Source organism: Cariama cristata, unplaced genomic scaffold (genome assembly GCF_000690535.1).
Source record: "Cariama cristata isolate BGI_N322 unplaced genomic scaffold, ASM69053v1 scaffold5163, whole genome shotgun sequence".
NCBI classification, from domain to species: domain Eukaryota; kingdom Metazoa; phylum Chordata; class Aves; order Cariamiformes; family Cariamidae; genus Cariama; species Cariama cristata.
Window position 1 is genome coordinate 11,291 of NW_009608805.1, and position 27,728 is coordinate 39,018.

At 36.7% G+C, this 27,728-nt stretch overlaps 2 protein-coding genes across 2 annotated transcripts in view; one reads left to right on the forward strand and one right to left on the reverse strand.

Moving 5' to 3' along the window:
• Nucleotides 1-3,504, forward strand: part of BRI3 (brain protein I3) — a gene marked incomplete at its 5' end in the record, with an annotated part of 13,467 nt that extends 9,963 nt beyond the window's left edge. Inside the window, one exon of the mRNA XM_009697280.1 lies at nucleotides 3,372-3,504. Coding sequence (XP_009695582.1) covers nucleotides 3,372-3,504 — 133 coding nt within the window. The remainder of the gene's footprint in view (nucleotides 1-3,371) is intronic.
• A 2,208-nt stretch (nucleotides 3,505-5,712) lies between these two features.
• The window catches only part of BAIAP2L1 (BAI1-associated protein 2-like 1), a 33,299-nt gene continuing 11,283 nt past the window's right edge, over nucleotides 5,713-27,728 (reverse strand). The window contains 11 exon segments of the mRNA XM_009697279.1: nucleotides 5,713-5,788; nucleotides 6,328-6,368; nucleotides 10,952-11,117; nucleotides 11,462-11,539; nucleotides 11,846-12,053; nucleotides 13,253-13,406; nucleotides 14,024-14,191; nucleotides 14,657-14,809; nucleotides 16,193-16,330; nucleotides 16,664-16,735; nucleotides 16,834-16,895. Of these exon segments, the coding sequence (XP_009695581.1) occupies nucleotides 5,713-5,788; nucleotides 6,328-6,368; nucleotides 10,952-11,117; nucleotides 11,462-11,539; nucleotides 11,846-12,053; nucleotides 13,253-13,406; nucleotides 14,024-14,191; nucleotides 14,657-14,809; nucleotides 16,193-16,330; nucleotides 16,664-16,735; nucleotides 16,834-16,895 (1,316 nt within the window).

Here is a 27,728-nt window from a genome sequence, read left to right on the forward strand (position 1 = left end):
AGGTAGTACCTGTACCACTGAAACTAACTCTACAAAATGTGTTCCAGCTCTGGAGCAAAATGGTAGGATCTGAAGTCCTGGAGAGTTTGTCATAAAAGCAGAACGCTTCTGCAGAGCTGATCTCTCATTGTTCTTCTCTCTCTGGCACACAGATGTCAGTGTTCAAGAGTAACCTTACATTGTTGTGGCAAAATAAAGTGCTTGCACTGATAGATGGAGCTCTGGTAGTGCATGTGCCTGACTTAGCATAACATCACTCCGCTGTTCCTTCTGAGTTTGTAGGAATAGCCACAATGAACAGCACAGGCTACAAAAGTCTGAGCTTTGGGACGCTTGCGTGCTGAGACTGGAATCCATATGGTGATCTGAGCATTAGTCTACATCTTTTAGGAATGTTCTTTGAGGATATGAAATTATGAAACTATTTCTGGGATCAACTGTAATATAAAGTCAACTTCTATCACAAGAACTCTGTAAACAGAAATAAAGTAAATTCATCAAAAGGAGGGGACTGATTAGCTTAAACTTAGGCTGAACATGCAGTTGTGTAAGCAGCAGAGTTATCAAGAACACTTTGAAAAGCCTTTGATTTCTTGTGATGGTTGAGGAGAAGGGGATGGTTCTCAAGTTTCATCAAGCTGTAATGTTTTAGCCAGTTGCAGTAGGGGAATGGTCTCTGGTCTGCATCTTCCTTCCTTTGCTCTATTTACGTGTACAACAGATTGTCTGTTACAGCTCTGTAGGGAAACAACTTGTTGGCCTTGCCACCTTGCTTGTAGCATGTATTTGAAGGTCACTTAGCTCTGTTTCTGTTGACTTTCACTGTACCAGGGAATTTAAGAGGACACATCTTGTTCAAGTGTTGTGCTCAACTCCAAAATTTTGACTATTATTTAGTATAGCTGCTCAAATTTCTTAAGTCTGAATACTCAGGCTTTACCGTCTGTCTGTATTTTGGGGGATGTTCAGATACAGAACTGTAGTAGTATATGAGAAGTTTTTGGTCCGTAATGAAACACTGAAGGATAGGATGCACCCGCTGGGGAGCGAGTCAGGGAACACGTGACTACAACACTGGAACATCTCAATGACTGTTTATGAAACAACGTGATTGATTACACGAAGATGAGGACGACCGGTTAACCGCAGCCCACAGTCACATAACCAACCCCCCCCCCCCCCCCCCCCCGGACAACCCCCTGTACACCCCCTTGTAAAACAGTACAGTATGTGGTGAATAGATAAGCTCTAAGGGCGGGGCGTAACGATCCTTGCGGCACATACTGGCCACATGTGTCTGAACGATTGTGGGTCCCAGCATGGATAAATACCAAGCAGGGGCTTGGGGAGGGTGGATACAACAGCGAGGATCCACGTTGCCTCCACGGGGATGTGATGCCCGTTATGCCTTGTGCCTGCTGATCCTCCAGCACCCTGGAATGACACCACTGGGGAACTGTACGCTGACCCTAGCCTTGATATCCATTGTGGGGTCAGTATGTGTGTAATCTGCTTGCAATAAACACTGTACTGCTTTGCTTTTTAAATGAACTCTGCATGTGTGAGCGTTTACTCTGGAATCTAACGAATACAAGCACTTCAGAAAAAAGTCAGGGACTGAAATGCAGGTAAATTTCTGCTGTCACAGAACTGTGTTGAAACAGCATTTCTCACGTAGGGTGGTCATTCAGTTGAGACTCAGCTGGAGCCAGATGACATCAATAGTAGGTTCTGCAGTTCTAAAGGGACATCAGTTTCTAGAAGTAGAAACCAGGAACACCTACTGAGGGTTATTTTAATAGTGACGTGTGTTTGGCCTTTGGACTTTACTAGCTGCCAGAAATAAACTTGTTAAACAGCTTATGACAGTAGTTCTGCACCTCTGAGCTGTTCTGGTGACTTAGGAAGTCTGAATGTGAGTAGTTAGTGTAGTCCTCCACACACTTATTTAATTGGTGCCTTCCACAATGAAATGTTGACAGTTGGAGTAATCTTTCACTGTAAATCTACAGTTAGATTTTTTTTTTTTAAGTCTTCCTTATCCTGCTAAATTGGTCAGAGCCCTAAATGCCCAGTGCACTAACCTTTTGGATGTTAATTATATTGACTTGTGCTCTCTGAAGAAAGATATGCCAGCATGTCTGAGAAAAATGTGCTGGCAACTGCAGGAACCAGACGTTGCTAAGTTGTATATTAATTTGAAGTAACAGACTGAAACAAAGGTATTTGCATCTCGCTGTCTGCAATCGTTCTAACTTGCTTAGTGAAAGCATGAGCCGAGTGTTTCACCCTTAACCAGCATTACACAGCACCCTGTCCATTGAAACCTTTCCCTTGGGAAGAAGCTGAGAAAAAGCACCAAATCATCAGATCCAAACTTTGAGAAAACAAGGATTATCTTTTCTGAAAGAGCTCTAGTGCACATACACTGTGGGAGACTTGAGGTTCAATGAACCGAGAGGGTTCACCCCAGGGTAATTGGGGTAACTAGGCAGGCAAAGCACATGACACAAGTGTGACTGCTGCCTGTTGTAGAAGACCTAAAAAGCTGAGAAATGGTGTGCAATAACAAGTATAACAATGCTGGTACAGTTAAATCTTTAGCACTGTATCATTCCAGAAGAGTCTAATTATTTCAAAAGTGGGCTTCTTTTCATTTTTATGACAGTAAACTTTAGTGACACTAAGGTTTAGTTCTGGAAAACTGTATCCCCACCTATACAGAAAAACCTGACCCTAAGAGGGGCTAGTGTGAAATAAAGTTTGATACTTGCTTACAGTCTCTGTCCTGAATGTGTGAACTTTTATTCTTGTGTAGTTACTTGGCAAGGTTAGTTAGCAGGAATACAGGAGGAGAGCTGTGACTTTCAGATTCTTCAGGGACCAGAGATGGCTGCAGAGGACAGGCGTTCATGTTAAAGCTTGCTGAATCGCAAGTGTGTGAGACTTGTGCCCACTGTGTAGGAGGTGCTGCACTTGCATTAACCAATATTTGGAGTTGATACAACTGCTCAGAGCTGCGGTGGCTATGTTTTGATCTAAGTACCAGTCCTGGATTGCAGTGATAAGAGAAAGGGTTGTCTGGAACTAAACAGCTAGTTTGAAGTAAACCTTTTAGATTTCTTATCTACAGTCTGATCACCTGCAAGTTTCCTGTTTTTCTTTAAGTGGTACAATTCAAAACCTTCTGCTGCAAGTTATGAAACTAAAGGCCTTTAAAAAGGGGGGAAAAAAGAGAAACCAAAACCTCTTTGTACTTTATCTTGCTATATAAAATGGTGTGATTTTTAGTGACTGCCAGATCACAAAGTGGTAACTTTGGGGCAAACTTGGTGGGTGTCCTTGACTAAGTCTGTTTTCCCTTTTTACAGGGTTGGCGTGTTGGAGGACACCTTCACCTGTCTTGGTGTTTTGTGTGCCATTGTATTCTTTCCAATTGGGATTCTGTTCTGTCTTGCACTGAGGCAGAGAAGATGCCCTAATTGTGGGGCAGCTTTTGGCTAAGGGGATGAATGTGGATGTGCTTATGGAAGCTACAACTGTTAGCATACTCTTTCTAATGTAAATGTCATGTACAATCATTTTATTTGCTTCAGACCTGTTTTGTAAAGTGTGAAGAAATTTAGTCTCTTGCATGTAATTTAAACCTAATCTTTTATGAGCATGTGCATTGCAAAACATGAAAACCCAACTTGTTTTCCATGTTTAGTGGCACCTGTTGAAAACTAAATAAAACTGCTTTTCCTTTTGCAATCCTCAACTTGTGACTGGATTATTAAATATGTGACTAATGTGTCTGACAACATGTAGTCTGAAAGTGGAGTTAGTAATCCTAGCTACAAAGAAGGATAAATATTTGCCAGAATCCTATAATTAAAAGAAAAAAGTGGTTTAGGGCTATACTTGTTTAAGCACATCAGATGTTTTTAAAGAAAGTGTTGCAAGTGCTGTGTGTGCTACTACTATGCCTTCTGAAGGCATTAGTAATAACAAACATTAAGAGCCCTAAGAGCCCTATTTTAATTAGCAAACAGCTTTTTTATAGGGACACACATGCCCTCCTGGGACTGCAGTGGCAGTGTGCTGTCAGCTCTAGCTGATATTGGTTCACAGACAACGGTAATTTCTGACTGCAGCAGGGCCCTCTTCTCTAGAAAGAGAGGCTGTGCCGCTGCCAAGGGTGAGCTGCCCTGAATAAAGTTTTTTGCATTTCAGATTATTTAATTCTGATACTGAATTATTGAAAGCTTATGCAGTCTAGCTTGGCTTGCCTCTAATGTGCTTTAGAAAATGGACTCAAGTATAAGTTACACTTCTGAAAAGCTGGTGTTTCAAAATGGGATAAAGGATATTTATGCAAGGTTCCATAGCAAATGAAATGTCCTCAGCCTTCAACTTGAAAGGCATTGTGAGAGGGATGAACTCTAGCTCTGCAGCCATCACATGCTCATATACTATTTTTTGATACTAAGTAACTGCAAGGCATTTCACATGACTTGAATTCACTGTTTGTAGTAGTAGAAGCAGGCATGACAAAATGGATTATCCGTGGGGTGCTGTAAGCAAGCATGTACATGGGTAAAGCAGAATGATTTTGAGTAAGGCTTAATCACTGGCAGGAGTCACACTACAGACTTCATACAGCAGGTGGGAAATATCACCTGAACTGTATAGCAATAAAGCACCCCATGCTGATGATAGTGGAGAGTCAGTTTCTAACATTCTAAGCTAATTTGAGATGATTATTACTGTAGGAGAAGTCTTTCTGACAAGCTAGCTCCATTAGATTTAGAAAATCTGAGCCTGAGGTAACAAACTGTACAGCTCTGCTTGTGACTGAAGTTAAAAAGCTATATTTCACTTAACTCAGATACTGTACTATGCCAGCATTTGTGCCATTGCTAGGCTCCTGAAACAAAAAAATTTTCAAACTTAGTCCATTTCTGCAGCCTTCCACAAGAGAAAAACAGATTAACTTCAAAGGCAGCTTTTTATATTAGCATTTGAGAAAAAAAATAAATCATGGCACTGTTTTATTGACTTTTTGTAAGACTAAAGTTTGACAGTGTGTTAAAGAAAAAATTATCATTGAAGAATGTTTTGACAGTACGAAGTTAGACTTAAAATGGGCTTATGTTAACACTTGAAAATTTGTATCTGAACATAAAGCAAAGCATTACAAATTGTCTGTTCTTAAAGGATAAATATTTATTTATAACCTAGGGTGTCTGTCTTAAAATAATGTATAATCACTTTATACAGGCAATTTTCTATTCTGAAATAAGGCAGTTGTTACATTGTTCTGTTTGGAAAAAAATAATCTTTCTCTTATTTAGTAAGTGGCATATGCAGGCTTATATTCTAAAACTTACCATTGCAGTTTTCAAATAATGAATGCCAAGATTCAGATTTGTGAGCTATTGGTTACACTGGTTTACTAGAGTATCCAAACTATCTCCAGTATTTTCACAACTCCTACTACAAAAAAAGGCATACTGTAAAATCAAGCCAAAGTGCTCAAACATTAGCCCAAAGCAATTACCTCATTAGAAAGTACAGGTTTTAAAAAAAAATACTCAGAAATCTATTCCAGTATGCTTCTATTGTACAGTAATTACATTTAAATAAATTTTTAGAACAAGTTTAGATAGTAATTGTCATTACTGAAAATGGTGTTCATAAGGAAGAAGTACATGTGTATGGACCTTATATTTATCGAATAATTGGTGCTGATCTGTCATTTGTTACTGTTGGTCTGAGTTTCACAGTTGCAAAAGGATTTTCTCCACTGAAAAGAAATGCACAAAGTTACTAGAAGGCTTGCTGCAATACAAAACCAAATTTAAGCCATGCATTTTCTTCACCCAAGTTATTTGAAGACTAAGTTACGGTTTTAGACTAGAGGATTCTGTGCAACTCTTAGTTTAACTTGAATTTTTAAAACAAGCTGACATATGAAGACTCACTTCACAGTGATGCAAAATTTGGGAAGTTAATGCTCAGTTAGATCTGGACTTTTTTTTTTAAACAGCTCCCAGTCTTCAAAGATGTTTGTTTTTAACCCTCAAAGACATAGTCCTGCTCCCTGTCAAACTACTGGAGAAACACTTCTTTTTCTGAGAAGGGCCTATGCGTTGTATTTTACTTGATGCCACTCTTGAGAAAAGTGCAACCAATATTAGCCATAATCTTTTACCAATGCCTAGGAAAGGTCACAGAGTAATTTGGGAAAAACACCCTTATTTCCCCCTCTCAATTAATACAATAATATATTCCAATGTAAAAATCAACACAACTAAATTAGCGCAAAAGTTTTTAAAAAAATACCTTAGAAAAGGTGGTTTTATAATGCCATTCATATCAGGTTTCTGTAAAAGAAAAAGAAGATATTTACATAGATTTACAAAAACATGCTACAGGTGATCTCGCTATCCTCCTAAGGAAAGAGACCCTATCAGTCAAACAGGCTAAAATATTTAGCCATTCAGAATAATTATTGGGTAGTTCAGCTGAACTGTGGAGGGGAGAATTATCGCAGAACATCAAAATTAGGAAGAGGGATAGTTTTGCATAGCCATTGCTAATATTTCATTATAATAAAACTGTCATGTTTAAGTGTGCAATCTGAAAAGACTTGGTTTTAATTGCTACAGTTTGCACTGTACTTCTGTGATGAAGTGTGCTTCATTCTTGTGAAGTTAAGGTAACCCAAAAGATGGCAGTGTCGCTCTGCCACAGTGCTGCTACAGGACACAGCATTTCAGGTGTGATAAAATGGAGCACTGTTGCAAAATACTACCCTTCGCAAGCCTGTTGTGCTACATGGAAGTCTGAGTAAACGGTTAATTTCTACTTTTTTTTCCCCCTCGTAACTTTTAGTACTAGTCATACCTAATGACGTATTTTAAACTGCAAACTAATTGCATTGCTTGTAATAGGTGTCAGATAAAGTTAAAAGTGAAAATTTGAATATACATTCTTGCACACACAAGCAGGAATATGCAGTCACCTTTTATGTAGCAGCTTGACTTGTACTAATCATTCAGTCTATATGGCCATTTTGGTTTTAATACTTAAAATTTCACTGCTGAACAAAGGCCTGTAAAGCTTTCCTTTTCAGGTACACCGGCTATTGTACCAGTAGTTCCTAGCTACCATATTCACCATACCGTGATGTGGGTGAAGAAAACTGTTTATTCAGGACCTAATTCAGCAGGGTTCTAAGCATGGGCTTTTGACTTGTGATTCCAATGAAATGGCTCATGTACATCAGTCCTAAATAGAATTAGACCTTAGAATTAGGCCTAACTAGCCCTTAAAATCAATTAGAATGAACAAATGCCTGAATTACATGCTACCTCTTACTGAAAACCAACCCTCATGAAAGCTCCGTCAACTACTAAGTCTGTTTTAGTTGATGTTGATCTGCATAGTACTGTCCTACATAACACAGCATGAACAATTTAACTTGCAAGAACCACTCCTCATCTTTTTTTCTTGAAATCCTGAGCTATTTTTTCTGTGTATTCTGAAACAAAAATAAGATGCCTCAATGAATCATTTCCTGCTTCTGTGTAAGACACACTGTAAGCATACTGTTTTACATGTATGTAAATTCCGTATGAGTCTACAAACCAGCCTGGTATAATGTTGAGCTTATTTCCAAAGCCTTATGGTGGTGCAGGGGTTGGCGACTTGCATCGAAGTGGGAAAGACAAGGAAGCTCTGCAACTTTACAAAAGAATGAAAGTAAATAGTGATTTCGGAGCAACACACTTGGGTGCCAGTGCAGTGACTGTCCTCTACAGTTCTCTTCCTTATTTTGTATGGTAACAGGTGAGAAGAATCATGGGGCCACAGTAAAATGATAGCTGCTATGAGTTATGGGGGTACCTCAACAAAAGCAGTTGTTATTTTACACTCCAGAATTCCCAGATTATTATTTTTTTTTTTAAATCTTGCTTTCCCTGGGGAAATTTAGAATCTCAAAAAAGATGTATTTGTTTTCCACTAAGAGGCTATAAGCTTCTATTCTGGCCTCCAAAGAGAATATACTGTTCTTATTAGAATTCTGTTCTAGTCTGTCAACTAAATGATCTGCCATTCCTCTTGGTTTTTCAGTTCAACAAGAATGTTCGTCCACAAGCCTTAAGTTTATTCCTACAAGCCCTAAACTAGTGCCACAGAACAAACAAAACGCCCCTTAAGGTGACTACTCTTGAGAACGGACGGAGGACAGTTAGCCATACTAAAGATGGCAGCACAGTACAGTGATACTGAGACAATTTAACGGATTCAGTAGTTCTTAAACTCCATAGTAAGTCACCTTTTACTTGTCACAGGGCAAAGAACTTGCTGTACTGCTTGCTTGGCAACTTCCACAGGCTGATAGATCTTTTAACTATTGCAAACATAATTACATTTGAAGGACATGCTGATCCCATAGGTCTCAACAGCCTGCCATAGAGTAAGTGAACCAATGTATAAATCTGACATTACATAATTGTTAAGGCTCATTGCTTCTTTATCCAAAACTGGAAGCCACAAATGTGTCAAAATATAGATACTTGTCTTCATAACAATTTTAGAAGTTTCCAGATATTTGATTTGAAAGTGACTGAACACCAAAATTTAGATCTTATTTCTTTAGCTTAATTTCATGCATTGGAAAAGCTTTATTCTTCGTAGAAAAACATTGTCCTAGAAACACAGTATCACTGCACAAATTATATACTTCCTACACAACAAGGTTCATGATTGATAAATAAAACCACTTACTTGAATGTGGACTCAAATATGCTGTATTGATATATGTATGCTAATATTAGACTGTTCTGACAAAAAAAAAAAAGCTAATCTTTTAAAAGGAATAATTAAAAAAAAAAATTATCCCAAAACGTTACTAGTCTAGTCTAAATGGGGTAAGATCTCTGAGAGGATCTGAGAGCTTCACAAGTCCCTGTCAAGCAACTTGGATCCTTTTTGTTATGAAAGGCTCTTAGCTCTGCTTTTAGTTCTTCATGTGTTTTAATGAACACAGATTTTTCTGTAATGGGAAGTACTACCCTTTTTTCTCCTCCCTGCCAGATAAAAGATACTTTTTTGTTTCAATTTCTGCATCTGCAAGAGATATTTTGGCAGTAGTTTGTAGAAGTGTGTCTCTGTGTTGTATCCATAGCTGCTCCTCTGAAATAGCTCTAAAGTAGCTTTACAAAGCCAAGTACAACTGGAGGGAACATTTCTGAGAGGCCTCTATAGCTGAACCTCCAGCAATTTTTCACATTTTTATATTTGTAGAGTTGAGGTGACCTGTTCTTTTAAGAAGTAGATGCAAGTCTATGATCTGATTACAAAAGTGATTTCTTTAAAGACACACTATTTACTCCAAAAAGAAAATATAATTTCATTTCCTTTCTTCTCATTTGTTAAAATTCTGTCTTTCTCCATGCTTCTGAAATGCAGATAATAGTTTAAAATTCTGATGTTACTGGCAATTTATCTAATTCAGGTAATGCTTGTGTCTTTCCAGTGGTAGTGTTTTTTTTCCCTAATGTGATGTATTGGAAGTTAATTACTTCTTTGTTGTTATTAAGTAACTGTTTCTATTTTTACTTACTTTAAACACAGTTCATTCTTTGCTTGTCCATATAACAAAGACCTGTTCACCCCCTCCCATGCCTAATACCTCTAAGTAAAAAATGCTGTGGATACACCCAACATCCTAATAGTAGACTTAAATAAGAGAGGGAGAGGAGGCTTCTTTAAAGATAACCATTGTTTCCTGATGCCTTTCCATTTTACAGGAGTACCATTATAAATATTCTGTCATCCTTTCACCTTAAGTGAACTCTTTCACCATTAATCAAAATGTGATGCAACAAACTTTCAGTTTCTGCTTTTTAAGTTTCTGCAGTTAATTTTACTTCTATAAAGTACGAATTTACAAAGACCACTTCAATTTCTACTGTGTGATTCAGCAGATTACTTGGAAAGCAGAAACATGTGTCAGAAGGACAACCCCAAATTTGTTTAGATGTTATATCGATACACAATATGTCTTAGTCATACCAATAAATAATAAAGTTAAATTTTTTAGCTACTGGCAGCCAACTATAAGATTCTTGACTTCTGAGAAGTTTGCTGTGGTACAAAGGAGCTTTGCATCTTACTTTGGTACAGTCTCTCAATTTCAGCAGTGACAACCTTTTATATATATATAAATTTTTTTTTGCCATCAAAATGTGATCTCTGCTTCAAGAGACTTTTTGAAGACAGTCTCAAAAATGTTTATCACTATTAGAAACACATAAGCAAAATATTTATTTAAACAAGCAGCAATAAAAAGACTAGTAATTACTTAATTTGATTAGATTAGTCTTCATTTTGAATCAGTTTGAATGGTGACTTATTAGCAGAAATACTAGCTTTATATAGCATTGTCTATTCATAAAAATGTATTTCTATTCAGCTCTGGTTTTGCAGAATATAGACACTAGTTAGTACATACATCCCTCAGTGCCATCCACAAAAACAACACTTACTTTAATGGGGTTGCGTAAAGCATTCCTGAATACAGAGTTTAAGCTACTTTAAATCCCCTGTCCCTCGATAGATCTAAAGTCACTTAAGATGATGGATTTGTACTACTTTCTGTGAGAATTTCTTTTCATGTTTAACAGATTCCATTCCCAAGAATTTTGCTATACAGAGTAAGTGTCCTAGTACTCTTAGTTATATCCCTGAACAATTCTTCTCCCTTCCTATTACTACAGATGGATTGAAATGCCAAAACCCCAAGGTGCTCCTGAAGACAGCTGCATCGCAGGGCCATTGAAGTTAAGTACAAGAAGCTAAGGTCGAATATTCCAGGGCCTCATTTAAGAGCTCAGCTAAGTAGGTCAAGAAAAGTAAGCAGGGCAGAACATTTGGATTCATGGTATTGATAACTTACCGGACCGGCATTTTCTGGTCTGTCGGTTGGTGTTTTAACAGTAGTACCTTTGGAAGACTCCATTCTTTTATCTGTTTGCGAAGATCCCAGGTAGTCTGGCGGTGGGAGGACAACATCACCTTTTTCCACAAGATTTACAGAACTAATACTTCGTATTGGTGCAGGGCTGCAAGACAGAACCCAACAAGCAACATTTTCAGTTCCTATAGTACCTCTCTCTCACTTAGGTTTAGCCCCAGGAAAGCACAAAACTACATGAGCTGAAAGTTACTAAAGGTGTACGATCCCAGTGAAGGCAGTGGGACTCTAAATTAAAGTTTGGGTGAAGCTAGTTCTTGGGGTCTTTGTGTAACCATTAAAACATATTATTGTAATCAAGGCATCGTACTAGTTAGAAAGTATTTACTGTATATGTTACTGAGCAACAAAGAACATGAGCAGAAATATAATATTTTTAATAAATGTTAGAGAAGATTTGGGCATTTTTGCAAGTCCCGCCCAAAATGTTACCTTGGCACTGGGACAAATGCTTTTTCTTCTGCTGGTTCTTCCAGTGGTCTAGTATACGATGATGGAAACCATCCTTTTCTGTAATGGGAAAGTTTTTCAATTTCATATTGTATAAAATTGGAAAGATCTTTCAAAAGACAACAGTGGACAAAACAGTAGACTCAAACTGAGATTTAAAGACCCGACTTCTGATGATAACCAAATTAGCGTACAAAATCTCCCTAAAATAAGTGCAGTGGTTTACCTGACAGAAAGACTCCAAGTCCCCAGTCAGTGACAGCCAGGAAAAAAGGTGGAAAACCATTTACTAATATCTGCTAACAAAATCTGATGAGATACCTTTTTCCTTCATGTTCAGATTGGATAATACATTGATTATCTTACACTTTAGTTGTGTCATGTTCCCCGTAAAGCCAGCCATCCTTTTCTTCAGCTACAAGAAGTGTGATGATATCCCCCTGTGCAAAGCTAAGCAATGTCTTGTTACTTCCAGCAGTATGTGGGAAGATCGTCTTTACTTTTTGCCTTTTCATTATATTTAGTCCCGTAGCAACAGAAGTTGAACGCAATAAACTGGCATCATCTGAATTCTCTGTCAAAAAAAGAAAAACAAAGCAAAAAAACCAAACTCACAAGATTAGCCACACACTAACAAAATTGAATACCATTAGTAGTCTGATGGGGAAAAGCAAAAGTAAATAAAGGAATACTCAAGTGCAAATCAAGTTTTGAGACTTTGTACTGCTTTGGTTTCCACTTAGACACCTCTCAATTATCTGCCAATGTTTCTTATCACCATGAAGCTCTTAATAGCATGTGCATTTATATACACACACACCTCCCATCACAATAAAGTTGAACCAGCAGATGTAAAAAGTTATGTAAGTTTTAACTTGTTGCTTCTTTCCTCTTTTGGCACGAAAAATGGTAAGTGTTCACAGCCATAAAAGATCTTTGAAAATTTTCCATTCTAAAAAAAAGTAACTCTGTATAAAGTCCAAGATTTCATTTTCAAAAGTGCCTAGCACTCAACTTCAGCCGAATCAATGAGAGCTGCAGATACTTGGCACTTTGCAGACACCAGATGTTTACCAGAAGGCAATGTAAAGGAGGTCTCAAAACTGTGTTATTTGACCAGTGCAATGTATTGTAAATGCATTTAAGGAAGAAATGCTGGAATGGCTATTATCACATTGAAGAGTTCTGCATTTCTTATGTTGTGATCTAGGCTTAGTTCTTTCCCTTCCTTCCTTACGGCAGAGAAAGTTAAAAAAAAAAATCAATATATTAGAAACTTAGAGAACAAATTTTAGTAGGATTTTACATTTCAGGAAAGATATACAATACTCTGCTTATTTTGTCCCACATGCATTCTTCCTGAACTGCTACATGCCCTTAAAGGAAACCAAAGGGAGACCGTAATAGTAGTTGATATTTATTTGTGTGCACTGAAATAATCACTCAGATGCATCTTGTTCAAAATTATAGAACGTATTCTTCTGATAAGATTGGAAGTTGTAAGAGCAGTTAAGCTGGGTTAATCAGGGACACACAGAAAATAATTAAAATAGAATCTACCTCTCTTGGCCCATATTTTACTGCAAACAATTCTTCCCTTCTTGTAACACATATTTCTCCTGTTAGGTAACTTAGATACATACTTTGTAAAGACCATTTTCTACTCCTCTATATGCCTTGGAATTCACATCATCCTAGTAGTCAAGAAATCCCAAGATAATTTCAAATGCTATACTGTGTCATTTACACTTACATAGTTTGCAACAAAGTGACACTCACCTGAATTACTTAGTTTTTCAGAAGATGTCTTCGGAACCGTTGAAGGATTGTTAAACATATCAACTAGTGGACTAGTGTACGCCCTACCCGTAGGAGCAGGGGGCACCTTTGATGCATTTTCACGATGAGGATAAAAATCACTTCCAATCTAGAGTCACAAAACCAGTATCACAATACTCAGGAGACAGTGACAACTTATTTGCAACATTAAATTCTACAATGCAATCTTTAGATATTCCCACATAATACATATTTAGACCTGTCAGAAAGTCGTCATGTCCCTATGAAATTGCTGATAGACTAGATAGACACAACATACAAATATGTAGAATTTAGAATTTAACCTGTACTCTAATAAGAATCATGGAGGAAAGAATGAAGATGAAAAGAAAATAGAAAACAACATTTTGTTTTAGTTTATATTGAACTAATGAGTACGTAATTATTATTACTTTCAGATAAGAGCATAGGAAATGGAATGGTTAGAACAAAAGTAGCCCTGAGGCTGGGCTCTGCAGAAGTAGTCCTAGGCACCCACCTGAAAACTGAGCCTTGTTTGGATATGTGCTTCTGCCTACTATACTGTGTATATTTCCAGTAGCAGAGCTTCAGCCTATTGATTTTGCTTTCATACCCAACCCCAGTACATTCCAGCTGAGGTGCATTACAGACTCGATCCCAAATGCTTAGGTACAAAAGAAGCTAGTGAAGCCACTCTGCTCCCATTTAAGAGAGAGAACATTTAACCATCAAAGAACAACATACCATGGTATTTCTCTCTATCATCGGTGAAGGCTGTGGAGTTCCTGATACTGGAGTGGAACCAGGTGTCCTTATTTCATCTATCATCATCCTGACTTTTTCAGGCACTTTGGTGGCATCGCTGCAGATTTCCTGCCACCCAGGCAGCTTGGATTTTAGGAAGTCCGCACACTGCATCGAAGTTTAAAAGGTCCTTGTCAAAGATACATTTTTTTTGTAAAATTGCAGAGACCTACTTGTTAATTTTCAGTATACCAAAATGATAATACCAGCAAAGTGGAAATATTTTCAAAGATTTTGGTAAGTAATCTCTCTTTGAAAGAGCTAATACGTTGTAGAAAGAGACTGTCCTTTTTCAGGGTCAGATACTGGAAATACCCAATCAGTCCATACATTTTTTTTTCTTAATATATGATTTCTAAAAAGTCACATTAACCCTTTATTGTTGCTACAATACATTTAAGAGACTGTTGCATTGTAAACGTTTTCTGTGAATGGATCACAACACTTGTCTGGCACTACAGTGTTCTTTAGCTATTTATGGCAGTCTCATCTACATACTGCAGGAGACACTTAAGATCTCCTATATGATTAGATTTCAGGAGTTTCATTTCTGTTTACACTCATGCCACTGACCTGAATGTGATAGAAGTGCATGTGCTGGGTAAAGCTGCAGTGCTTGTCAACCAGAAAACAGAATCTTCTTTTTTCTTCAAGGAGAGCTTCTCTGCAGCCTTCTGCAATAAATCTCTGAATATCACTCTGTCGAGAGCTCACGGTTTCCAAATACTAAGGAAAAAAAGAAAAAAAAAAAATCACTACAGTTTGAGTTTTATTTGATAGTACATCCAATCACTGAAGCAAACTCCCAAAGCCTTAGAAAAAGCTTTTGGAAAGGCAGGGTGGGGTGGTGGGGTTGGGTGGCTCTACTTCCATGTCTTTCTCTTTTCATGCATACACCTAATTTCCTTCTCTCATCAGGTAAATGTATATTCTCATTACAGGCAATCAATAATCTATTTTAGGGGGAGAGGAGGGGAGGAAGGGATTGAAGCAAAACAAGAAACAGTCTTTTAGCCTCTAAAGAAAATGCTGCAGTAAATAATATGACATCAAAGCAGCAACAGTGCTGAGCAATTTTAAGGCCACAGGTGTTCTAATTAGTCTATTACCTTCATCTGCTTCATAGCACTTACATTTATTCTCACAAAGCTATGATGAATCTCTACTTCATTTTGGAGAGAGAAAAATGAGTTACTAAAAAGACTAAACTATGTTTGTCTAAGGTTATGAGGATTCATGGCTAAACTGTGATTAAATGCTAATCCTTGAATTCTCAGTCTGATACTTTAAAAAACAACTGTTTGAATGCAAGTTAAAAGATAGGTAGTAAGAAATAGGAGCCAGTACTATTTGGGTTTACTGTACGGTGTTATAAACAAAGCTTTCTTTGAAAAGAACATTAAAATAGAAAAAAATGGAGGAAAAAAACCAAGCTAGCACAAAGTATTGTGCAAATAAAAATATCAATGGCAAGTATTTTCCCAGATACATGACAACCAGAATGTGACTTACTAATTTAAAAGTTTCTCTTCATTGCCTTGCCATTTCTCACTCTGCCTCAAGATGGCAATGCTGTTTTAAGAGCAGTAGGAAAAGTGATAAGAGAAGTCGGCTTTTGCCTGCTTTGGGAAATTAATTTATAGCAAATTACTACTGAATTTGCATAGCATAGTTGACTCCCTGTGTAAACCTCTGCATAAAGTGTAGTTACAGAGGTACTTTAAAAAAAAAAAATAATAATAAAAAAATAATCAAGTAATGGTCAAGGGATGAAACCTAGAAACTGAAGCAGAAATTTCTGAATATGTACAGCAGAGCAGTCCAGAGCTTAATTTCAACTGGAATACATACTCTAGGGGCACCTTTAATATAACCCAACTTTAAGGAACCAAAAATGCTTGTTCTTTGAAATTCTAGAGTTTAACTGTTGCCAAACAACTTGCAGAGAAATCATGTGTATTAACTAATAACGTTGCATGTACAAAAATTGTGGTAAGCTTCAGAAGTCAAGTTTTAAAACAGGCTCAGATGTGACCTGTAATAGCTTAATATTTTCTGTTGACCAGTTCTCATATAAAGAAACAAACAAATACAAGACAATACACTAACCTCCATTTCTTTATGCTCATATTTCATTACATTTCGTGCTCCTTGGCTTTTCCTTCTGATTTTTTTCAGCTCAGCCTGAGACTTCTCTAAAGAATCTAATTTGCTTCTGTGTTCATTTTGGTACCTCTTTAAAGTTGCCTGCAATCAAAGCATTTAAAACATCTCATAATGCACTCAGCGAAGTAAGTGGGTAAGTGACTAAAAAGCATTACCGTAATCTATGGGATATCGCTAATACACATCAAATGAGTTAGGCAATTGCCTTTCTCAACTTTAGTTTAAAAATACTATTAGGTTATGCATTTGTTCCCTTCTTAACTCAAAATAAGCAGGAAAACTTTTGCCATGTTTATATATCTAAAGCTTAGTTCTAACATATCAATTAATTAAGTGTTAGAGAACAATTTCTGAAAAATTCTTCAACTAGCAATAAATAAATAAAACATGACTTTTAGAATTGCATGTACTTACATTCATGTATTTTACATCCAGGTCTGTTTTCTTCTCCAGTTCAGATATAATTTCTTTATGAAATTTTTTGAACTTTAAAAGCAAATGAATGAAAGGTTATTAAGAATTGGCAAAAGTAATTTATAATTTCAAAAGGAAAATTAATTTTGAAAAGAAATTGTTTGACTTACACTCTCCTCTAGACTGTCATTAAGTTTCTTGTGTGTTCTTGAAATTTCTACCAGAACTTGGCCTGTTGACAAACATACAACCATATTTGTTTCTTTCATAGTGTTCTGAAGTTAGTTAACAAAGAGCAGTAATAAAATATACTTAACTAACATATTTATTAACTAGCATATATTTAAGAAGGATAGGAAATTTCTTGCTGTTGCTCACCACAGCAGTTTGAATAAATAGATAATTAACTAGATCCGGCCACAGACAAACCAAGCAGCTTATAAGTGATAGAAGAATAATTAATCACACATTATTATGCAAAAGGAACATGGAGTGCCAGACAAAATAGATACTGCCTTCTCTCCAGAATAGCTCATATTGATTTAGTAACAGCCTCTTTTCTTGCCAAGTCAGAGAATAGCACATAAGAACTAGAGAGTTGTTACTATCCAAGTAGCTGCTATCCATTTTTCAGTCTGAAAATTAAACTTTAATGTTTATTAACTAACTGCACCTTCAGAATTAACAAAGTAACCTTTCACATTCATTCACAGCACACCTGCTAAAACAGATCCGATGCATATGCTGATTAATTTCCCGTGCTGTTTTATCAGCGATTGCAGCCTGACTGTACGGCATTAACTAACAGCCAAGAAGCAGCAGATTTCTCGGCATCCTCTCAAGAGATCCTAAATGTGCCTATTATGCTGTGCTGTCTTGCAGCACAAAGTTACACAGCTTACGTTTAACCACAAGCAGTTAAAAGCTGAACTGTTTCATTTTGCTTTAGGAGGATACAGAGGAAAAATACCTCAATCCTTTGGGTGTGGTTCTATGCGCAAACCAATGTAAACTCTGCCTGCTGCGGTCCTGCCCTGTACACAGACAGCCACATCATCCTGCTGGGCATACAGATGGCCACATCATCCCCACTCCCTTCTTTGTGCTGGCAGTGACACACCGAGCATGTGTCGGTCTTGTCTGGGAGATTGCGACATACTGCTGAGAAGAGTAGTTGGAAGTGTCCTGAAGTGCTCAGTTTGACTTCACCCAAATTAGACCTATAGACAGTTACCAGGTCTCAACCAGGGGCCATTACAAAAAAATGGAAGTGCCAGGGCCACGATCAGATTCTTAAACTGTGTCACATCTGAAAGTCTTGACTAGACCTGTGTTTTTCTGTTGTTCCACTGCCAGAGCAAGAACAGCAGGTTCAGTTCCACAGCTGGCTTACTGGCACACCTTCTCCAGTAACCTGTCTATTCCTCAATCAACCTTGCAGTTATCCCACAGTGAAGTATTTGCCATACAGGTGCTTGCAGTATCAAACCTGCAGTAGTGCCATCCTAATGCACAGGCAGGCCTTACAAAGCTAGACACAGTTCTGTAAGTCTGACTGCCTGTCACTGACAGAGTCACTGCCTGGGACCGCTCTGTGTGTGTCCCCTCCTATTTGTTATCTTATGCGATTCTCAGTTTCCCTTTTTCAAAGGCGGAGGGGGGGAAGGTTGCATTAAGTGTTCAACACACTGCTTTACAAATCTTGTTTTCTACCTTCCATATTCTTTGAGAACCCCTCCTGAGTTAGTCAGTAAACACTTACCATCCTATAATGCTTCAGAGCCTTCAGGAGCACACAAAAGCTCCGAAAAGGTACAGATAATTAAAAAAATTTGGCTAAATAAAATGAACAGCAGAACTTTTAATAAGAACCTTCTCATCTTCTCCTTTTTCAGCATCTCCCCAGACATCAAACCCTGTCTCCCTGTAATGCACGTTAGTGATTTGGTAACCTTCCCATAGATGCATTCCCATAGCACCTGGGTATACATTATCACATTTCTCCCTTCTTATCTGTCATTCTCAAGTTACAACATCTCAAAATTTTAGTTTCTTTAAAATGAGAACCATACCTCCTGTCCTGTGAAGGAGTATGACACAGCAGATCTTTAACTAAATAATGTAAAATGTGGGTCTGCATTATTGTTTATGGAGAAACATGAGGCAGTTCAGGAACACAAACATGCTGCTTTCCTGACTTTTCAGGAATCCTCTTCATACCCCAATCCCCACCACTACGGACTACAGGAGACTTGGAAGAAGGAACCAGAACACAACAAGGACAGTCAACCCCTTGATTAGCAAGAAAAAGGAATTCACATTCAGGATGGTGGATGGGAGAGACAGAGGGGTGCTGTATTTTTTTTTTTTTTAAATATAAGTGTGTATATATAATTTTTCTGAGTCCTTCTGCACAGCCTACAGCGTGCTATGCTTTTTTGTTCATATTTAAAGTTGCTGGTGACTACAGAAATAAAGATACCATGAGAAATGAGAGGTGGTCTAGTAATTAGTTGCTCATATGCAATAGAAAAGTAAATACAATATAGTTACATAAACACTTGAAGTAACAGACATGAGTAAGCCACCTTGTTATTTTAAGGCTGTAGTAGTGAACGTACTTTAGTCCATAGTGTTTCTGTTTCACCCAGCTCAACTGAAAATAGACATTTTAGACTATAACAGACTTAAGATTAGAAGAGTTTTATAAACACTTATCTGCAACTTAAAAAGGAAAACAGTGTTAGAAGAAGTCAAGAAAAGAATAATCAAGGAATACAAATAAAATTACAAAGTTTGTTTGGTTTTAAATATGCAGACTAGAAAGCTATTTGAGAAGTTATAGAAATTCAGGGTGACTGTTGAAATAACTGCCCTTATAGATTTTGTTCTTTTTAAAAAGAACTTATTCTCCCTCTTTGTAAAAAGTACGTTCCAAGCATCTGCTGCCAAAGCAGCACACTTAGCTAATAACTTGGCAACGGTAACGCAGTCAACCCTAGTGTTCCAAGTACTGACAGACATCAACAACGTTGGGTATTGACTCAGCTCTTGCATTGCTCTTTCACACTCCCTTCCTCTGGCCTGCCCTGCCACCACAGTGTAAACGCTCAATAAAACAACCCATTCACCTGGTGCGTCAAGAATGGAAAACCTGACGCTCAGAGGTTGTTATTTTTGTCTCACACAGCACTTGAACTGACTGCAGCCTTCACGTCTTTCGGCTTTGAATGCTTGGTTAGAAACAGGGATTTTTTTTCATCTTTATTACAAAGAATACTGCCAAAACATGTCCTGAAATGAAGAGAACTTTAAAAATGACACTTCCTTCTAAATGGTTTGTGCTGGATTATTTTACGAGTTTATTTTAGAGTGTTCTAGAACAATTTAAAAGAGTATTTTTAGATATCAATGACTGTATCTCTAATTGCATTTTCTTTTTCTCTCAGCCAAAGACTCCCTGTATGCTGTGCATCAGGCAAAAGCCATTTTACGCTGGAATCTCCTTACTGCCACCGGTAATCCACAGGCACTGTATGTACTGGTTCATCCATTAATTTCCTCTTTCATGTTTTGAATCGACATTTTGAAAATAACCCATAGTAAGCATACTCTGACCTATTAAGATTTAAATTATACTTTAAATTACAGGTCAGATTCTGCACTTTGAATAAATAGGTGACATTTTTACAGTGAACTTATATCATGGTTTTCTTATTGCCAGTCTAAGATAATAGGTTAGCCACATTTTGATGGCCATCCCAAATAAGATTTGTTCAAGGGGACAAGTTTTTGTAGAAGAGTAATTCAGGCACGGCAAAACAACCCCTAGCCTACACGTAACAGTGTCCAAGTGGAATGGAAATTGAACAACTTCAATATAATATTTTGCTTTTAATTACAATGGTGAATTATAGCATAGCTCAATAAAGACAATGTGTTACTCTGGCTTAATAACAGCATAACCTAAGGCCAGGCTCTAATGTTCAGTAATTATTCATCTTCTAAAAAGACATAGAAAACTACTTAAGATGAAGACAAACATGTATTTCTCACATCAACTAAAAATATTTTGCTATGTATTAAAGCTGCTCATAATACACAATAACCAAATATTAACCTTGTCATCACGTATTGGCAAACCCCAAACCTAGCAAACATAATGACATGAGTAGAGTGCATGATAACAGACCACTTAAGTCCAATTTGTGGCGCAAATACTGTAAACTTCAACCACTTTTAGGCATCATATGCAACAAATTAATAAACCAAAATTACTAGTCTTGATGATAAACATAACTATTAAAAATACTGGCCTTTCAAAGATACTTTTATCTGCTTTCCATTCCCCCACACTCTGAACATGGAATCTTTGTGACTAAAAGAGTAGAGGTACATTAAATATTCTCACATTTGTTTTAGAAAACGAAAACATAGTTGTAAACATTTAGAAATACTTATTCTGTTATTTTGCTATTACTTTATAAGTGCACTATAGGGAAGAGAAGAAACAATCTCTTTTGGACAGGGATTTTGGGGGAACATCTCAAATACCTTAAAAATAAACCAAACATTTCTCATGTGTGATTCTTGAAACCATGCTGCGTAATACATCTATAATCTGAAATATGACCATGAACAGTAATGCCAAGTTCCATGGTAAGTTTATTTTAGTTTCAAATAGGTTCAATGCACAGGTAGAAAGATCTTTTAAACTGAAACTTCAGGAACTTGTGGAATATTTTTAGGTTTAACCAAGGCTGTTGGTTGTATCTATATTTTCTATTAAGGAAATAAGACAGACTAGAATTCTGTTAATGCTGTTGGGTTTGTTACCAAAGGAAAAAAAAAACAAAAACACACACTAACCCAAAATGCATAACAGTGATTTCTCCATACACAGCATCCCATGAGCAAGAAAACAACCTTACAAGACTGTCTTCACAGTAGAAGAAAAACAAGCAAAGCAATTTCTAACAGAAATACTTATTGTAAGGCCAGAATACAGAACTTCAGTACAGTTACATTTCAACCTCACTGTATGTACTGGGTGATTGTACTGGTTATTTATTTTTTTAGCTTATGTTGACTGTTCTTATGAATAGAAGACTAGAAGAATTAGTTCAAGTTAGAAACAAAAATGGAACTCAATCAATGGAGTTCTGTCATAGAAACAAATATTAACAACTAGTGACAAAAATCACTTAAACTTTAAAAAACACTAAATAGCTATATTAGAATCAACAAAAGTATTAATTGCATGACCTTACTTGAAATAGACTTCAATTTTGTTTTAATTAGAGGAGGTCACTCTTGAAAAATTACAAGTTTCTCAATAGAGACTTTCTTAGATGTCTGGGAACGGACAAAGTGCTGAACTGTATCACTCATTTATCTCCTGTTGTCCTATTTTGCATTCAGGGCAGGTCTAGTAACTTCATGTCTTAGAGGTGAAACCACATAATTATTTACATTAAACAAGAGAATGAAAGGCTGAGTCAAAGCTACACATGGAGGCGATACAGTTCAAGTGTATTATTAGATGCCGTTTCTGTCAAGATGCTCTCTTTCTTCAAGTTACCCTTTGCCCAGAAGAAAGGCATTTATGACAAGGGAAAGTTAGAAACAAAGTCCTTTGAAGCCAGCAGCCCCTGAAAGGTAGTAAAATAGAAAGTTTCAAAGGAATACAGTATAACAAATAAATATGATTGAACAAAACATGTTAAGCTTCAAATTCATTAAATGTATCATCCTCTCATAGGAAGGATTTATTGCAGAAGGATTTGATTGTGCAACAGATGTTTTAAAGAAGGCAAGAAGCCTTAATGGAATTTAATGTGAAAGAATAAAATCACAAAGAAGGACAAAGTAATGTAAAACTTCCCAAGTTCTAACTGTACTTTGCTTCTAATACAATTTGTCCAGAATGCTTTAAAAAAACCCCACAATCTGTAGAATTAATACTAATATGCACATAAATCAATAGGACTAGGTCAAGGCTGCCTTTCCTTACTGCACGAATGAACATGAAATAGGAAGCAAGGAGTAAATCTCTCTGTAGTTCATTTTATAAAATGGCATTGACACATGACCATTCAATGCCACTTTATGAAGGTGACTGCAGAAGGTGAAGGGGAAGAATAAAAAAACCTCTACAATAGAGAAAAGGAGAAGATATTTCAGAGTATAATAAAGTATTTTAAGTCCACTGTACATGCTAGATGCAGTGCCTTGAAGCAGCACTTCCAAATAGATAGTTAAGTTTTGCTAGAACAGTAAATAAATAAAATATAAAAGCTGTAAATAAAACAAAAATAGAAGCAAAGAGATCTTCACATTCTAAATGGCATTCTCAGATCAATTTTTATTTTAATATGCAGAGTTCTCACTAAGGCTGTGAACAATGGGTGTATTTCTGTGATATAACAAGCAAATGAGTTAGTTTAAAACAGATTAAACACAGGTTAAAGGAAATGAAAAAAACCTCCACGACACAATAGCTGAAATCTGTGTCTTCATGTACTAGTCCACTAAAATAAAATGCAAAAGTGATATTGATTATGAACCATGAGGAATGAAACTGAACATTACAATATTATTGGACATGTAAAAATAAAATCTAAAGTACTATACAGTTAAAGATAGATTAAGATATAAAAATGTGGTCCTGTTAACAGCATGTGTTGTCAAAGTTGTTTACAGTAGGCTCCCACAGAAAATAAACTGCAGCAATTATTTATTGAACACACAAATAGTCTCATGCTTTCAGCTCCCCTTTAACTATGTAGGCATTTTATATGAAGTTGCTTTCAAAGCATCATTTCTCATCTAAAGTTAGCTCACAATATTTCAAGTAATTATCTGAAACTGATTTAACGCTCAGAGTTAAGAAGTTTCAATTTCTCCATAGCTCAGTTTTATCACTGTTTTTTTCCACAAGTTCCATTACTTCTAAATATTTAAAACCTTTTTAGATATTTTACAGTCTCATTCATATAGAAGAGATAAACAGTCTTCCAAAGCTTGTAAGATCCTGGAAGATGCCCAAGTCTAAGAATCTTGCCTCCAAGTCCAGACAAAACCAGTGAGCAATAAATAGGATTGTACAAGGCACTGTTGCTAATTTTGCGAGTTGGGCACCTATTGTGTTAGGTGGTGATGAACTTGTAGTGCTCTACTTACTCCTTCTCATAGGGCTTCACTGCCTGTGTTCCTCATATGGCTTCCTAGTGAAAAAAATATATTCTAATCCACACACAGTGTTTCTAATGTTTGTTTGACCACAGCCAAAACTTCATCTGCTTGAAGTTAAAAATCAAGTCGGGGGGTGGGGGATGGCAAAAAGAAAAAAAAAAAAACCAAACGAAAACACAAACCCACAAGGTACTATGGCCTCTGTTTTTATCCATTCAAATAATTTATTTCCAGCTACAGGAGCCCACAGCTGTTTTAATCAGCAGAGATTACTTTCTAGGTATAACATACATTCTTCTGTTGGAAGAAAAGGATCTTTCACCATTTTACTTTTACAGCAAATGCTGTACACCAAGTTTTATGCTTCCCAAAATACTTGCTTTATTTTGATATGTACATATATAGCATACACATACAAAATACCTATCTGTATCTCACTGACAGCCTATTCTCTCCGCACCAGAGCCAAATAGCATCAGGGGAAAAAAAAAAAAACCAAACACAAAAAAAACCAGAAAATAAAGGTGGCTGGTAGCAGGATGCCACTACTGTTTTCTCTTGGTCATCCTGTCTCCTAGCAGGCTTCTTGGACCCAGCCAGGAGCATTCAGCTGACTGGGTAAATTACGCTGGTGGTGACAGCTCAGCCATGGCCACCATCTTCTCAAGGACCTCTGTCTTCTACTCACAGGTTTATTATGCTGTGGACTGGAAAATGCATTCAGGACCAGTTATAAGAAGATGTCTGGGATTTTACCAAAAATGAATTTATATCTCTAAAGAGAAAAACAAAAAGCCTAATGACCAATTCTCAGCAGCTTAGCTGTATATTATTTGGAATACAATTTGCTAGAACACATACTTGGCAATACTCTTTAATGCTTCCCCTGTTGTTAGATTACACATTGCTCTCAGCATGAGGAATATAATCAATGAATCCTGCTATTCAAAAATCCTTCTCCCATTTCATAATGAGACAATGAAGGGACAGATCACAGTTCACTTTTACTGTAGTAGCCTAGCACCTCTTATTTATGACACCATTTTATTTTGCAGTTCAGGACCAAAATTATGTAGTAAACTTTTCCTTGACCTAAAACTTTGTTGATGATCATGTGAAAGAATATAGTGTAAAACTGCATAATGAAGTACTTTCCCAATACATAAGACAGAATTAAAATGACTAGAATTAAAATTATGATTTTTCTTTAAAACTTTGGAATATATAAGTGTTAAAAGATACAAAAAACTCCTCAGCTCTTTATACCTCAGAAAGTCTGTCTCTTTATAAAAAAAAGCCATATTGAGTTAAACCCAAGGATCAACTTGCTTTGTAAATATACTTAGACTAAAATTAATGCCAAATTCTTTCAGCTTGACACAAGTTATTAAGAACTACTACAAAATTCATATCATGCACTACATACTATAAAGTGGGCAAAGTTCATAAATTAGTTATTCCTACATAAGACTTTACAAGAGTGAATACTTAAGAAACTATCAAGACCATTACAATTTCCAGTTGCTCTGAGTTTGTTCTTGGTGCGATGCTCCTATTTTACAATTTTAAACAGAACAAATATATTAGCTTACATTATATTTTGAAGAGGAATGTGACTTTATTAGTGTTTTAGCAGAGTTCAATCTGCTACTCTCACTCCTCTTTCTCTGCCAAGCTGTTTTGATCTCTTAGTCAAAAAAATTCAGATTAGAATTTTTTAAAATCCACTATATCATTGAACAGATGTTAATTAACATAAAATATTAATCTTGTTTCAGATGATTGGTAAGCATAGTACCTAAACTTTAATGTTTAAAAAAGGAAAGGAACAGCATATGCCAGATAAATAATGCATAGAAAATGGCAAACTTGTTTTTCCACCTGTTACTCCATTACCAACATATATGAAGACTGCTGCAGGCGTTTTTTTTTTTTTACCCAAACAGATAAAACCACAGTATATTAAGTTATGTATTTCAGAGACTGATCTTTCATAGGACCTTGAAAGCCTTATATACAATAGCTTTTCATACTTGAGCTGCAATGCTGTTAAACAAATGACGTGTAATCCTTACACAAGTCAGGTGCAAAGAAAAAAAAGTTGCAATACAACCACAAGCCTGAACTTGCCTGCATGAAGCCCTGCTGGTTTTAGGCAGATTAGTTAGGAAAGTTCATACAACAGAGCTGATCCCTGGTTTTCAGCAGGGCTGGAACAAACAAATCATGCTAAACAGCGAAAGCTGAAGTTCTTTACAGGTTTCCAGTGCTAGAGAGGATGAATATTTAAGTTACCATTATAAATGTTACATGAAATTCAATAAAATGCAAGGAATCACTGCAATGTTTATTAGAGCACTTCAGAAGTGCCATTGAGTTTCCCAGTCTTAGCAGTGTCCAAAATAGAAAAAGAAATCCACACCCAAACTGAACTGAAAGTTTTAGTAAAAGTCTTTCTCAGAAGTCCAAGACAACTGTTTTTCGGTTGGTTCTCCCCTGGAACATTAATTAATACAACTGGTATTGGATTTTTTTTTTTTGTTTAGAAGTAATTCAGCAGTAACAGCTGACTGCACACACAAAATATAGTTAGACCTTTGGCTAAAGGATTTACGAGCTAGTTACATATATGATGTAATTTTCTTTGCAGTGTTGTCATTTAATTTCCATTTTCCATCTATTTCTCTCATTGAAAGGACAATAAGTATATTTTCCCTACAAAAAAAGGCTTATTTCTTTGCCAACAGACATACCTGGGGATGGTGGTGAAGAAAAACTATGATTGCTTAGCATCAGCTGAGAGAAAACAGCCTCCTGCCTGCTGTACTAGCCCCAACACCTTGTCATACTATGGGTAAGTTCAAAGAACTGCTGTGCATGCAGAATGCCAGTTCTCACACTTCTGAATTACTCTTTTTCTAGACAGACACTAGCCACAATCTAGAAAACACTACAGGTAACACACAGGTGAAGTTCAGGGCATCCTTTCCAGAGTTGCCACTGCAAGATGAAAGATGTCTTCACTATGTATGAGACTTGTGAAATGTAACTGCTCCAATATAGTCAGAAAATCTTTAAGGATGCCCTTCACGGTAGTTTTGCTATTTTCCCAGGCTTTTGAGGCATAGCATAAAGATATAAAGTAAGTACACACTCACTGTAGGCATTTTGAATATCTAATTTTTCCCTCGAGGGTGTGTGGTCACATGTATCATTATGGATGTTCTGTGCTAAACTCCAGAGTCATCTTACACAAGTAGGTGTGCTTACAGTAGCAGGTGCAAAGACAGATGCACTGGTGTCCTAGCTATAACACTATAACTGTAACATTATAACGATGCATCACAAGGAACAGAACAGTTCATGGGTAGCATTGGCAGTAAAGTTAATCACCCTGAGAAATTCGGGGCTATATACTGTAAGAGTCTTATACCCTTATCTTATCACTGACTAAAATCAGGAGAATCGGCTTCAGTTTACAGGTTGCTGTAAGGGGTGGGGAAGGAATAAGATACTGAAATTGACTGAGAAATATGACCAATTATCTAGAATTTAATCTGAAATCCTAACTGGAAAATTATCACTAAAGTCCTATGAATATCTGTCATCTTTTCTTCCCCTGGTGCTACTGCAATTGTTCCCAAAGAGTCTTGTGTATTTTCATATTCTATTCCTCCCTTCAGCCATTTCTAGAACCAGAAAATTTGCACCTTCTCTGGAAGTCTTCATAACAGAAGTTACAACAATGTGGTTGTATACTGAACAAACTTTTTTTGGTACTACTCCTATAACAAGATGCAATAATAATTTTAAGAATTTACATTTTTTATGTTTAATAACAAACCCACCTCTTGTTCACTCTGTTTCTTGG